This window comes from Scatophagus argus, chromosome 16 (genome assembly GCF_020382885.2).
Source record: "Scatophagus argus isolate fScaArg1 chromosome 16, fScaArg1.pri, whole genome shotgun sequence".
NCBI lineage: Eukaryota > Metazoa > Chordata > Actinopteri > Scatophagidae > Scatophagus > Scatophagus argus.
The window spans coordinates 2,811,014-2,826,004 of record NC_058508.1 but is presented as its reverse complement, the minus strand read 5'-3'; the positions used below and the strand labels follow the sequence as shown (position 1 = coordinate 2,826,004).

The following is a 14,991-nucleotide window of genomic DNA, read 5'->3' as shown; positions in this document are numbered from 1 at the left end:
TTGCATTTTTGCAAAATCCTTGTGTTTTTCACTAACCTCAGTACATGTTTCTTTAAATCTGTACTAATCTGTAATCCCAATCCACAAACAGAAACATAATGTGTACATTTATTACACTTTCATCTACTTTTCTTGTCATTAACTGTTAACTGTTAGTTTTCTGCTTGCTTGTTTGGGAAGCTGTGTTTCTGCACAGCTGTTTTGTATCACCGTTTTTATGTCATGGCTCCTGTGCACAATTATTGACAATTAAAACTACAGTAATTAAGGCTTGTTTGGTGATGCCTAATGATGTTCAGCATGAGACAACGCAAATGAGGGAGAAAATCAGCCTGGATGGATCTCGCAGCTCAGCACCTCAAAAAGCAACATGCCTTCAACTCTCTGCCAAACAACCAGGATACACACTCACACACACACACACATACACATTTATAAGGTCAACATCATTGAAGATGGCTGTAAAATTTCACAGATGACTAGTATGTTGGCTGCCAGTACATTCGGGTTGTTTAACAACTGCATTCAGTCTTAAACTTACCCTGGCATTGTTTGAAGAGGATGAGTTGCTTTTCTGTTGAACGCTGCATGTTTGACTGCTGCTCATTATAGACAGGGGTGTGTGTGTGTGTGTGTGTGTGTGTTTATATGTGCACACATTCCAGAGGTTAGTGTATATTCAACATCTAATAACTTGCAGGGAAATTTCAGCTGTGAACTGCTGGAGGAAAATTAACACCTCAGACGGAGGACACAATGTGGGATCGGTGCCCCTCTCTAAAACCAGTGCTAAAATACAGACCATTTCTCTGCTGTCATTTCTCTGTCATCTGCCCATGTCCGTTAATGTCCCAAAATTTGTGACCTCATGGACTATACACATAAGGGTTTTATTTTTATTTTTCTGCCAACATTTTTTCACCTCAATGTCCCTTGAGGATCTCTGCAGAAGTCAGTGTTTGTGCTTTTTTTTTTCATTTACCCATTTTTTTGTGTGTAATAAATACAATTTTACTTTAATATGAAAGTGATTTTTTTTTCTTTGTATAAAAATCAATAATAAAAGTGGCTTGATGTTGTTTAGATTTTGTTTTTTGTTTTTTTTGCTGTTGTGTTCTTCAGCTGCAATATATTTTAAGGTCTTCTCTGCAGAAACTGCATTAATGTTTACATTAAATGTCCACTGTTCTGTTTTTAAATTTTAAAACACATAGCTCAAATACTTTTCCTTTAGAGTTTTGATGCATATGTTTTTCTTTTCTAAAATCCTTTGTAGGATCTAGCCACTGTGTTCTCTACAGTTAAAAAAAAATAAATAAAAAAATCATTTACTTCCTGATTCCAAAGAAGTTGTGACACTGTGTAAAACAAATAAAACAAAATGTGATAATTTGTTGATCCTTTTTGACATAACCTCAATTGAAAACACTACTAAGATATCATATTAGATGTTTAACCTTTCTCCACTGATTTATATGATGCCAGCAACATGTTTAAAACAAACTGGAACTTGTTCTATTTCAGTCTACTTATCATTTCATAAAGGTCCTTGACAGTACAGAAGTAAGACCGTCCATATTTTGAATGTTTTATGTTGTGCTACTGTGAATAGAGAAATTAATTTTTTACATTGCTGTATGGCTTACTCATCAGATGTCTATTTTCAATTTTTCAGGTTGTTTATTTTTGGAGTGGTTTAAAATTGTATTGGCCCAAGGCATATATCTTACTGATGACATTTCTCAACACTAATTTACTATATTATCAAAACTTTGATTTTGTTTTGTGATACAAAGAGTATAAAGATTGCAATACTCATAATTATTTCATGAAATAAAATCTTTTATTCTTCTAGCATTTATTCCCCACATTCCCATATTTTTAAGTTATTAAGGAGTCCTCCATTAAAGCAACAATATGTGACTATTTTTACCTTTAACAGCTTTAAAATCATTTTGATGATAAACTGACTTGAAATATGAAAAACAGTAGCTCTGCCATTCCCACTCTGCACCGTGAATGATTGTTATAGCGCTGTATAACTTGGGTGTGCATAACGACACTACACCTCACACACACACACACACACACACACACACACGCTCTGTCTCAAGAGATTCCTAATGGACCAATAGCTTTACTTGTTGCTAAAGTAACTGCTAACTGCTGCTAATTGCAATTTTCAAGATGCTGCTTCAAGTTTCATACAGATGTGTGTTTTGCCTCTTTTGAACAAGTTAGTTTTTTCCCGTAGTATTTGATTACAAGTCTGCCTAACACTGCATTTATTAGACTATATGATGTCATATTACCCCCACCAATCACCACACACACACACACCCACACACACACACACACAAACACACACAGGGGCCTGTCCGACTGTGTAGTGTGTTTATAGTCATTTCCTTTTCTTCCAGAGCTGTTAAAAGGTAAACACACACATACACATGCACACACACGCACAGACACACTACTGTTTCTGAGTTGGGCTGATTTTATTTCACTGCATTTCAGTTTAAAATTGATTCAGTTTTGCAAAACGGCACAACTGCAGTCCAGTGACTACAGTTTGTGTCAGTTTTTGTACTCGTTGAAGTCGTGTTTACAGCTTGATAATGAATCCTTGGTGAAACTTAGACAGTTCTTTAACCTGGGTGTCCAGCATCCTCTGACCTTACCAGCGATCAGTTTAATTATTTATCTTCTATCTTGTTGTCTCATTTGGACATATTCAAAGATGCAAAACACCTCACAATTCCATTCCATTTGAAGGTGTTTGAGTTAAAACAGGATTGTTGAGCCCAGTGTTCATTTTGCCACCCTTTGCCCCCCCCCAGGCCATTCCAGTCCAGACAGGGGCCAGACTACTAACTGTTTACAAGCTGTCTGTCTGTCTCAAGTTCAACTGCAAAGTCCAAACTGGGAAACAAAAAGACAGTCCGCAATGCAGACAGAGGAGGAAGAGGAGGAGGAGCTGTGGAGAGAGAAGGTGGTAAAAACCTGTGTGTGTGCGTGTGTGTGTGTGTGTGTGTGTGTGTGTGCGCGCGCGTGTGTACTAGGGAGAGGGGTCTTTTGGACATGAACTTGAGACAGAAAAACGAGCTTCGAGTCCTGCATTCCTGGTCTAAAGCATAAAGTAGACTCTGGGGAGCTGTGTGTGTGTGTGTGTGTGTGTGTGTGTCGCAGGGGGTGGTTCCTCTCCTCCTCTCCTGCTGTCCCATAAACCATTGTCAAATAGAATAGAATGGAACTGAATAGAACGTCACTCTTTGCAGCGTCTGAAGTCACACACTCTGCACTATGTACTGTACGTTTGTGTGAATGAACAGTATGTTTATGATAGTGTGTATCTTTCAAACGCACTGCTCAGCGCATGTTTTGTCACTTCCTGCCGTCACCTCCTTATCAGTTGGAGATCCGTAACCGTGGTAACCCAAGCAAATGATGAACAAATTTTTAAAAATAAGAGAGAAGATGGATGATGGAGAAGGGAAGATGAGTTTCAGGTGGAACCCGTCATGCAGCCGTCAGTCTGTCTGTTCTCTGACAGCTGACACGCAGAACCTCCTTTATTTTTTCACATCAACAGTGAGCAGATGGGCTTTCTGCTCTACTGCAGTTTCTAACAACAGATACTATGCAAAGCTTCCACTCATAAGCTGTGTCTCAACGCAGGGGGCCTCATCCTTCAATGGGTGCGGTCTGCGAAGGTGTGGCCTTCACACACCACGAAAGCTGAACTGAGTTTTGTTAAATGAAACCATTTCCTGTTTACGTCCCCCAGCTCTTCCTGCCCTTACTCCTGCATCATGAAGCACAATCTCTTTACGGTTTTTGTTTTTTAACATTTGCATTGCTAGCTATTTGAGTGACTTTGAACCACTTACTTAAATTTGAAAGTGTGCGCCTTGATTGTTGATTTATTTATTGGAGGTGTCCATTATAATTCGCTTTTGGGACAAAAAAAATGTAATCGTTAATTGTGGGCAAGGACAGACTGAAAAGAAGGCCACATTTCTTGAAAGAAAATGAGAAATTAAATGACCCATGTTATAGTGACTAAAGTATATCTTCACATTGGAATTGGTTCTATGTGAAGTTTTGACAAATTAAGTATCCAAGTTTTCACATCCTGGATAGCAAAACTGATCCTAAATGTTTTCTAAAGGTGATGTCAGAACCCTCACATGTTTAAACAAAATCTTTTCATTGTCTTCTGATATCCCTCTGCGTGCTTTTCTGAGGTTTGAGGTGTCAGAACTTTCGAAATCACCCTTTAGTGAACATCTCCAGTCACGGAGCAGTGAGTCAACACAGTAATGACGCAGAATCTGATTGGTGAGTACTGAATGGCGCGTTGCAAATAGGACCTTTCAGAAGCAAGTTAAATTATGATTCTAGCTATAGATGCAATTTTTTTCAGTTAATAAGAATAAAAATAAACACAGTGTTCCCCTTTGAATAATTCATTTTTGACACGAAGGCCATATAGAGGTGTTTATAACTTACAACATGGTGCGGTTAGTTTTGTCACCTCACAGCAACAAGGTTCTGGATTCAAACGTTTCTGTGTGGAGTTTCCATGTTCTCCCTGCTCGTCTGCATCCTCTCGATGACATGCAGGCTGCACTAACTGGTCACTATTAATTGTCCATAATTGTGGATGTGGATCTCTGTTAGTCTCTATATGTCAGCCCTGTGAGGAGCTGTGATGAGCTGTAGCTGGGATCAGCTCCAGTTCCCTGGTAAATAAGAATTTTACTTGATTTGTTTAAATTTAGTCCAAACTCCACCCTTTCCTCATACACTCGCATACTGTCATCTCAGCTGGATCTGCTTCTTATTGGCTCTCCTCCCAGAATGACTGAAATCCGTCCAACTGGGTAGCTTTGTAACATACGCCAGTTGCTGACATCAGCTGACATCTGTATTAGGAACACTTGTGCTGCGTAGCGCTGCACATGTATTATACTTATGAACATTCACCTGCGGAAGAGTGTAGTTGTTTTTATTGTACTTTCAATCCTGAAGAGTGTGAACACCTCCTGAGTGTGTAGCTGTAGCTGACAGACAGGAAGCATCATCTGCTTTCAGGGAAAACAGCTGCTGCATCCAAACAGGTGACAGAATCATGTCCCCTGTCTTTGACTTCATCGTGAGGCCATGAGGATATGAAGAACATAATAATTTAGTGAATTATGCAGCTACAACAGTTGGATACTGCTTACACATTAATGCATGATGATCCATTGATGTAACAAGCATTTTTGTGAATTAGGAGCACTTTTAATATTACACTTTAAGTGCATAATGTTCATGGTATTTCATACTTTTATGTCAGACATTTTTAATGCATGATTTTTTTTAGATTTCATACTGCACTTTTGACACTTCCTCTGTCACAGGCTTTAGACTACTTGATAAAGAAAAACCACAAACTTACCTGTTGGATCCTGTGAATAATTTCATTTCTAACCGTTTTATTTTCGTGACATGGCTACAGTGCGACTCTTCCAGCTCCACTGACTCTGCACCTTTCCTCTGGGCGGGTGCAGCTGTCTGCAGGCAGGAATGTGAAGTGTCCATTCACTTTGTTTTTACTACCACAGCAGGTCAGACCTCGCAGCACTTCCAGCAACATCCCTTCTTCATTCTGTTGGCATGAAAGGCCAATCTGTCAATGGTCTTCTTTTAGAGAGAGTGGATATGTCAGAAAGAATACTGCTTTTGTCCACTGATTAATGTTTATTTTTTAAATGATTTCCTTTCACTATACTCTTACATACAGTATCATGTGAATATTTGTTCCTTGTATTATCAGAGAAGACCTATGACATCCTTTTAGTGTAGCTGCAGTCAGAAGCTGACTGTCCTACAGCTGTCCTCAGTGGAGTCTGTCTTTGCGAGACTCATTTCACTCACAGAACTTTTTTTTAAGAGGATTCCAATTCTAATAACTTTTCTTATATTCATTTCTGACTTCCTCTCTGGCACTTTTTATTTTTTGCTTCAGCTTTCTGCCTAATATTTCCTTCAGATTAAAACCAGTCCGTTATATTACTGCTCCGTTATTATGATGGTTCAATGTGAATGCTGCATTGTGTTTGCTTTAGTTGCTATTAAACATACTTTGTTTCATTCCACCCCTGTCCACAGCCTTTAAGAAATCCATTTCAGTTTTAGTAGATTTTATTGTTTCAAAGTTAAATAATTTATTTTGAACAAAAGTATTTTCTTTATTTATTGACTCTGAACATTTTTAGCAAGTGCATTGAACCATGTCTGCTTTGATTTGTCGTTATTTACTGGCATGTGTGCCAATTTATTTATATTTGCTACATATATTATATTACAAACAACATTTCGTAATAGCCTCCATAGAATGAGTTGTGTTGTGAGAATAAAGTAAGGCTACGTGCGTCGTGGCTGGCAGGCCTTGTCCTCCTCCTCCTCCTCCTCCTCCTCCTCTGTCTGGTATTTGGACTAAAGGGGAAAAAGAGCTTTATGAGCTTCAGGGCTTCCGTCAGTATTGTTGGTTTTAAAGGAGGACAGAGACGGAGCCGTAAAGAGAGTCAACAGGCCAGCAGAGCACACCGCCGTTTGTCAAGTTCAATGTTAATGTTTAACGGTCCGAGACACACACACACACACACACACACACACAGGAAATGGAATTCGGTTTTACAATGACCGGAAGCAGCTTCTTTCTTTAATTATACTTCTGTTCGAAATTAATATTTTCCTGACAGAAACAATAAATCAGCCCTGATTCAGTCGCATATACGGCATTATTCTGTTCTGTTCTATTCTATTCTATTCTATTCTATTCTTTACTCCTCCAAGCCTGCTTCACTGAAATGTGCTCCGGACTAAAGTTTGATTTCACTTTTTCACTTTTAAAAGGACCTGAAACTTCGCACTAGAGCTGTTTAACCGCCGCAGCGCAGCCAATAAACAATATTTATATTGTCAGCAAATTCTAATATTTTATATTCACAGACATATAAATGAGCTCTAATTAAAATTTACTGTAACTCTCTCTGTGCCTCTCTCTCCCATGACGAACTTGTCTTAGTTTGTAACTCGCCTTGCACATGCGCATTTCGGCTCTTTTAGTGCCTCTAAAAGACATGTTGCGGTTCCCATCAAACTGCAGAAAGCTTGGAGAGGTAGATTGGAAAGCTGAGCATTTTCTGATCTGAGGGTTCCCGAGTTCGCGTATGAAAATGAACGTCCTTAATGCATAATTAAATTATATGTAATTAGGCCTACATTTGTTTCTGTGGACCATAGGCTTACTTGCTATGGCCTCAGGGCTCAGGCTATGCAGTGATGTGCTCGGTGGGAGATACTTTTTATTTATTTTCATCATCATTATTTAGTTTTTGGATAAACAATAAAGGGGACTATTTCTTGGGGCTCAGAATTAATATTTGATTCAAACCCCTGAAAGGTCTTTAAATTATTTGCTCATTTGAGAATATCCTAAATTCGGTGTATTCAAAGTAAACCGTTTTGAACAGTATGTGTCTGAATATGCGCTTACGCGTTTGGCGCAGCGTGTCTGTTTCCTCTGAGGGGGGAGGCTTTGGAGAGGAACGGAGCGGCCCGCGTTGGTACACAAAGCCAAACCGGACAGTGGTCTGAACAGCTCTCCGTACTGCAGCAAATACATTTCAAAGATTTTCTTTGGACAGCAGAGATAATGAGTTTTACACATTGCAAATCATTTGACTTCGTGATTCAGTGTTGAACATCTAAGATTCTGACAGAGCAGGAAAAAGCTTTGTTACACGTTGACACAACACGCTGGGTGACCGCGTGTGGAAGCGTTACCTCTGTAACACGCAAACGATGTTATGTACGCTGCTCTGCGCATTTTCAACCCCTTTTGCATTTAAACCGATCCATCCGCTGACACAGGCCGCATGTGACGACCCTGAGCTCCACTAAGACTTAGACATCATCCGCTCTTATGGAAATATTTTCTAATTCTGCTCTCTAACTCCAGCGCACTGGCTGTTCGGACTCTGTAAAAACATTACGGCTGTTTGCGACGGTCACCTTGTGTTTGAAAGTCAAGTTGTTGAAGTTTTGGGGAGAAATGTGTCTGTGCAAAGTTGAAAATGCATGAACAGCTGCTGCTGTTGGTGATTACCCACAAACCGTTTACAAAGCTGCTGATGCAGACGTGTGCACGTGTATCCGCAGCTGGTCACTCACTTGTAGCCGTGAACGCACCAGGAGTGGATTAATCGTGCGCGGGAACCTGCTGATGAGAGTGAGAGGAGTGTTGATACCTGCGGCTGCAACTGCAGTGTGTGTGTGTGTGTGTGTGTGTGTGTCGTAAATGAGTTCGGGGGAGACTTGAGTGAGAGCCAAGCCCACAGCTTGTCACGTGAGTCTCAAGGTCAAGGGCTTCTCTCTCTCTCTCTCACTCACACACACACACAGACACACAATGCAGGCGGGACGCACAAACAAAAGCGCAATTAAGTGTCTCCATTCTTTGCTTGTTGGAGGCATTTAAAGCAACACGGAGCTTCAGTGTATGTAAAAATTCTGCTCATTTTTCCTGATAAAATATTTGCTTGTGTTTGTAGCGTGTTTCATGTATTTGTGTGTGTGTGTGTGTGTGTGCGTTTTTAATAATAAACGATTTTTAAAAGATTGAAATCAATTTCGCTTACTCTTACTTACAGCTTCAAACCGTCAAATTAAGCAATTAGGTAGGATACACTAAGTGAGTATAATTAAGTATAATTAATAACGGGCTGCGAATCAAATTAAACTTCACGTACATCTTTCCTCCACTCCGCGCGGCTCCGTGGGTCTGTAGCTCCTGGGTTGCGAGTCGTTCTGAGATATTTTGGAAGCTGCAGTGAGCAGCTGGAGGAGCTAAACCTCCACATGAGAGGGGAAACAAATCCTGAAGACATTTCTGCTCACGCAACGATGCGATCACTTTGAATTCACGGCTTAATGTTCTGAATGAAGAATGTTAATGCATGGTGAGACTGAACCGGTGGGAGGTTTTGTTCACACGGGTCTGTACGCGCCTGTGAAATGATAGTAGGACACGGATATCGTTGTTGTGGTGATGTTCCGCAGACAGGCCTGATACAAACATGAATTCACAGTCTCATAAACACTTTGAAACTGCGTGGGGAGTCTGAATCCTCAAGCTCCGTGCGTCCAGTATCAACTTTCAGCCTTTGATATGAACTAAATGCAAATGTGTTTGCACATTTTATGGGCATAGTTTGGCGCAGGAGACAGCCGCAAACAAAATTACGCACACGAATCCAAAGTTGCCACTTTACATAGTGATGAATTTAAAGATATAAGACCTGCTGGAGACTACATCAGGATTAAAAGAATTTATTAAGTGTTGCACTATACTTTGATTAATGGTTTACAGGGGTTATAAACAATATGAACAGCATAATAGTGTGTTTTCGGCTATAGGCTGTGGCCACGGACAACACTGACAAACAGTAAAACACAGACACTAGACAGACAGTTATATCAAAGCAGGCGGGAAGGTGCTGTATTTACAGGATGCCTCTGGTAAGAAGGTTTCTCAGAGAGCTTTGGTAATTTTCTTTTATCTGACTTTGTCCTCAACGTCGCTTTTTCTTTTCTTTTAATTCGCCTTTTTTCCTCGATTCGTTGACGCACAGTCACAGTGCGTCAGGAGTACCTCGCCGAGTTTCTTCATTTTCCCTCCTTTTTCTCTCAGTTCGTCCTTAATGTATAACACGCAAATACACCAAGGTCAGTCACTAAATTGTCCGAAAGCGCAGTAACCTGCGTGCTACGGCGCGCTGGTCTTCACTTTGGCCACGAACTTCTTCTCCTTCACCCTCCGGTTCTGGAACCAGATGGTGATCTGCCGCTCCGACAGGTTGGTCGCGGCTGAGATCTTCCTCCTCTTGTCCTTGGTGATGAATTTGTTTGCTGCGTACTCTTTCTCCAGTTCTTTGAGCTGGACCTTGGTGTACGGTATCCGCTTCTTTCTGCCCCGGCGGAAAGGCGAGCCGTCGTGCTGGTGCGCCACCACATCTGTTAAAAAGCGGACAAAAAGATGAGGACAACATCGGGACACACTTCTAGTTTTCTAGCAAAAATGCAAAACACAATGTGCGTGATATACACACATGTGTAGGCCTACTGTGCTACTTTGAGTGCCAGACAATATGGTGGCTGTCTGCAGACCTGCACCTTCTGTCCTTAAGTATAGTCTTCATATTTGTATTGCACGTGCAAATGGACAGTTTACCTGGACACCTTCTTGTATTCCATATTGATTGTGTTGGTTTACTGATTTTCTTTTCTCTTTTTTTAAATCTAGCTGCATCGTTTGTGTGATAAATAAATACAGACACACCTGCAGAGAACTGTCCCGTCCAAAAAGGACACAGCGGCCTTCCTTTATGAAGACCCTGTTCAATGGGATCACTGTACTGACAGTTATTCTTCACTGTGATTAAGCCTCCTCACGCCATGTTAACAATATAATATGAGCATTAGTCACCCGATAACGAATTAGCGCAATTATGAGGCTAGTGGATAAGTCTCAGGCAACACATGACCTTCTGATTCATGAATGACTTTTCCTTAACGAGTACAATGACGCGTAGCATTATGTGAATATTAACACTGTCCTCTGCTGGGACGGACAGTGAAGAACGCACATTTACACTGCATTTCTAAGTCATCATACACTGAATGTGAGAGCCAAAGTCATCGTGTTATAGTCCTGTTTTATTGTTGATACATGATAGTTACTTGCTAGTTGTACATTTCTGACACTGTGATAATCTGAAGGCCAAACAGCCAAACAGCTTGTTTTGTTTTACGCACCAGTTGCACAAAACGCCTTCAGACCCGATGGGCCTGTTTGAGCTGTAATTAGCATCAGACACAACTCTGCGTAAAGCTCACTGATCGTGTGTCTGTTGTGGGGAGACCAGTCACATTAACTGTGCAGCTTTATTCCACATTTATGGCGACTTGCATTTAACTGTCAGAGAATATCAATCATGTCATCGCCATGGTTACTTTCAAAGCAATAAGACATCACAGAACTAAATGTTGTGTATATGACATCTTTCTTCATAGCTGCACAAAGTTTATTCAAATAGCCCCACTGTGTAAGAAAGAAGAATAAAAAGGTGTTTTACCAGCCAGCGCGGACTTCCAGAGGTGTCCGGCCTGTCCCTGGTCCTTGGAGCAGTACATCTGTCCCCCCCAGCCGTTGGTCAGAGCCCAGGGCTGGTAGCTGTCCATGGGAAGCAGGGTGTCGTGGCGCGGCTCCCCGGTGCCCAGCGTTTGGACCACTGACACGTCCAGGTAGCTGGCCATGGATTGGTACGGGCTCGGGTAGCCGTGGTAAAAGGCGAACTCTTTGGCTCGGTGGTTTGAGTATTCATCAGAGCTCACAGTCGTGTCCATGTACTGCGAGCTGAGCGCAGCTCCAGCCGCCTGGGTGCACGACTTCAGAGAACCCCGCCCCATCCTGCACGGGTAGTAGCCGTTACCAAAGTAGCTGTACGGTAACGCGGTGGTGGCCGAGGAGCTCTGATGTGGCACAGGGGCCGCCGGACACGGTCCTGCCGCGCACTGCTTCCCCGAAGACGCGCCTGTCTCTCCGGAGCCTGAAGCGGACACGTCCACTGTGGAGTAGCCAGCCGAAGAGTGCACCAGGCCGGACGGGTGGCCGCCCAGAGCAGCGGCGGCCGCCGAGTGTGCCATAATGTTGCGGCACTGACTGGCGGCGAAGTTGCCGCTGCCCACCAGCCCCTCCATGTTCTTGTTCAGGTCGTCCAGGTTGTTTTCATACACAAACATTACCGTTTCCGCTGGCCAGCGAGGGTTTAGAACCAGGGAGGCTGTCATAGGCGCTCCTTTTCCCGGTCTGGCCTCCGTTTCTCTCAGACTCTGTCCGCTGCTGTGCGCTAAGCTGCTACATTGGCTGAATGAGTAGAATTGGTGCGCATTCACTCTTCTGTGACCGGTGTCTCTCCTGCTCACACACAGCTCAGGTAATTCACATGGACCCTCACGCGCACTGTCATAGCACGCGTGCCTATCCTTGTTGCACCGTTTAGTGACGGCGCTCGCTCGAAGGCAAAGAGTCCGGGTAACCGACCGGACCTCCAGTTACATCCCAGCCGCAGCCTTGACGCAACAAGCCCCCGGGCCCAGGAGAGGAGGGAGGGCGCGTGTCCATTGGATGAGACCGGATGGCCACGTGATGGGGCAAGAGAAAAAAAAAAGGAAGGGAAGACGAGACTTGTTGGGGACTGTCAGTCAAGGGAAAATATTTTTATGAGGCTCGAGCTGTGGCACGAGAGGAGCATGATCTTGGTGAGGCGGATCAGCTCCCTGAATGTGCCGCTTTTCCCTCTGCAGCTGCATTATATCAAAGTCACTGATGTCCTGCGGCTGCCGGGAAGAGAGACAGTTCAGAAACCAAAAATAAACCACATGGACCTTTGGACAAGTTTGTGTTTTGCGTAAATACGCAATAGGAGAAATTATCAATAGCTAAACCAGTGATCAGTCTGTATAATTCATGTTAGGTAAATGTGTGTTAGTCGACAGGAAGTGTGAATACACCTGCAGCAGACACAAGGAAACGACGGAGCAAGATGGAAGGATTATTTGATTAATAATAACATGTTTAATTTTCACCAATACTACCTATAATTATTAATACAATTCCTGTGTGAAAAGGCTGAATATTACACAGAGTTATGGACACATTTAAAGACTTATAACTGGCTGTGCCAAATGCTCGAAAAAAAAAGTTCATCGTTGTCATAAAAGTATTTTAAGAAAACACAACATACCAGAGGCCGTGTCCACCTTTTCAAAAGAAACATTTGATTATTAAAATAACTGTACCCGCTTGGACATTTCTCACACAGAATTTACGTGCGCTTTTATTCTGTCCTGCTCTCACACCATCTGACTGAAGGAAGCGTAAAGGGGATTTATGGAAGGGATTTGGAGGTCTTAAGATTTGAGAAATATGGCTTTGGTTCAAAGCGTTTCAGAAAGGTTTTCACGGCACTTCTGAGCCACTTCTAATCATTTATGGTTTTAAATTTACCTGAGACCACCTGACGCTTTTCTTACAAAAACTTGGAATCTGGGGATGTTTTTTCTGGAAATATCAACGACAAATGTCCGATTTTATGCGTAAAGGTTCCTCTAAAGGTTGTTATTGAACATGAAAGTGATGGGGAAATAGTTGAGTGTTCAAATAGGCGGCCAAAGACAGAGTGGCTGTTAGTGTTATATACAGCATGCACATCCAGAACACCGACTCTTAGCAGATACAGATTCAGAAGGCTCCACGTGAACAAATAAATGCTGACCGTCTGTGACGTTTATGCACGTTCAAACGAAGTAAACAGATTGAGCCTTATTCATACAGCTCTTTAACTATTCCACACATTATTTTAGACAAACGTGGAAATGTGAGAACACCGTGAGATCATGAATCATCTCTGTGGTGGGACAAACATGCCCGCCGCGCACACAACCCGAGCTGAAACCTAACAGTGGGTGAACTGTGCAGGTCAAACTGAGCCCTCTAAGCTAATGGCTGTCAAAAGTGCAGGGCTGGTATTTTATTTGATCTTGTTTGATTTAATTTTATTTTTGGCTGGTCCATCAGGGAATCCGTTATACGCTACTGATCATTTTCCTCTTCCCTTATCCTTTTCCTTGCACTGCAGAATTAATTCGGTATAAAAACACATTAATTTGCATTAAATGTGATTTTACAAAGCAGTCACGCTTCTGTCTCGGCAGCAGACGTCAGAAGCAGGTGTGAAGCGGCTCCAGGTGATGGAGGCAGCGGAAGCACAAGTGGCTCTTTTCTCTCCGGGTTACTTCCACGAGTGGGCTTTAGCGTATCAGTCTGGAGCGTGCAGTAACGTGAAATAATATCCAGTCCGGGCTCCTTGTTTGAGCTTTGGTGAAGACTGGAAGGCCATGTTCAGTGACTACGGCAAAGTAAAGATTTTACACAACGTATTCACGCTACGGGGGGCGACTGGAAGAGATGAGCGCTTTGTTCTTTTTTGTTCCTTTTCCCCGGCCTACGTTTGATAAATAGCTTAAGAATAAACGAATAAAATAAAATAAAATAAAAAGAACCAACTAAGCAGTACTACATAGTTAAAGGTCCACCTTTTGGAAACTTTTGGAAACTCGATTCGCAGATGAATAGCGTAAGAGGACATTGAAAGCTCCAGAGAGAGTAAGTAGACCCCAGTTCTTCTTCTTCTTCTTCTTCTTATTATTATTATTATCATTACTAATAACATTATTATTGTGTCAAGAATAAAGTTTCAGTTCCAGTTCAAGTATATCAAAATAAATCAAATTAAAAACAGGAGTAGAAGTAGAAGCTTTGGGAGTTGTGAAAATAGTGACAGCGGATAAAATGAAGAGAATGAATGATCGTTATTATACGCTCTGTGTGTGCGGAGTTATAGTCCTCCATCCCATAATTTCATTTACAAACAACTGAACAAATAGATCACTGAGGGCCAAACCGGCTGCGGGTTGAAAAACTTTTCAAACACTGTGCGCCTGCTGACAAACATCCCCTGAGCGCACACACACACAAACCACCCAGACAGTCAGTCTCTCCCATAGTGTGGTCTGCTGGGGGGGTGGGGGGGGGGGGGGTCAGACTGGCCCCTGAGGGTCAAGGTCAAGTTTAACACGGAAAGGCAGAGAGGTAGGGGAGGGGAGGGTGCAGACAGACAGACAGACCGACAGATGTAATGAGCTCAAGTTCAAGGCCACCGCACACCTTGAAGCTTCTCTTGTGTCTCTGCGCGCGCGCGTGTGTGTGTGTGCGATGCAGATGACACGAAAGACGCCATGCTGTCCCAGTGATGGACACCGGCACGGTCCAATATAACAAGTCTAACCGGTATAAAGACAAACCCGAGTGGTCTT

At 42.4% G+C, this 14,991-nt stretch overlaps 1 protein-coding gene across 1 annotated transcript; it reads right to left on the bottom strand.

The window, feature by feature from the left end:
* Positions 1-9,387: 9,387 nt before the first annotated feature.
* On the bottom strand, positions 9,388-12,162 carry hoxb13a (homeobox B13a). Its single transcript, XM_046415469.1, has 2 exons — positions 11,190-12,162; positions 9,388-10,068 (listed from the first exon to the last, which is right to left on the bottom strand). Exons 1-2 carry the CDS (start codon positions 11,902-11,904, stop codon positions 9,821-9,823), a joined length of 963 nt encoding a protein of 320 aa, XP_046271425.1. The 5' UTR covers positions 11,905-12,162; the 3' UTR covers positions 9,388-9,820.
* Positions 12,163-14,991: the final 2,829 nt, after the last annotated feature.

Excerpts from the sequence above, each read along its gene's own strand:
- hoxb13a (XM_046415469.1), bottom strand. The coding sequence starts at position 11,904 with ATGACAGCCTCCCTGGTTCTAAACCCTCGCTGGCCAGCGGAAACGGTA. Across the intron at positions 10,069-11,189 it reads CTGGAAGTCCGCGCTGGCTG|ATGTGGTGGCGCACCAGCAC; the intron begins GTAAAACACCTT and ends GCTTTTTAACAG.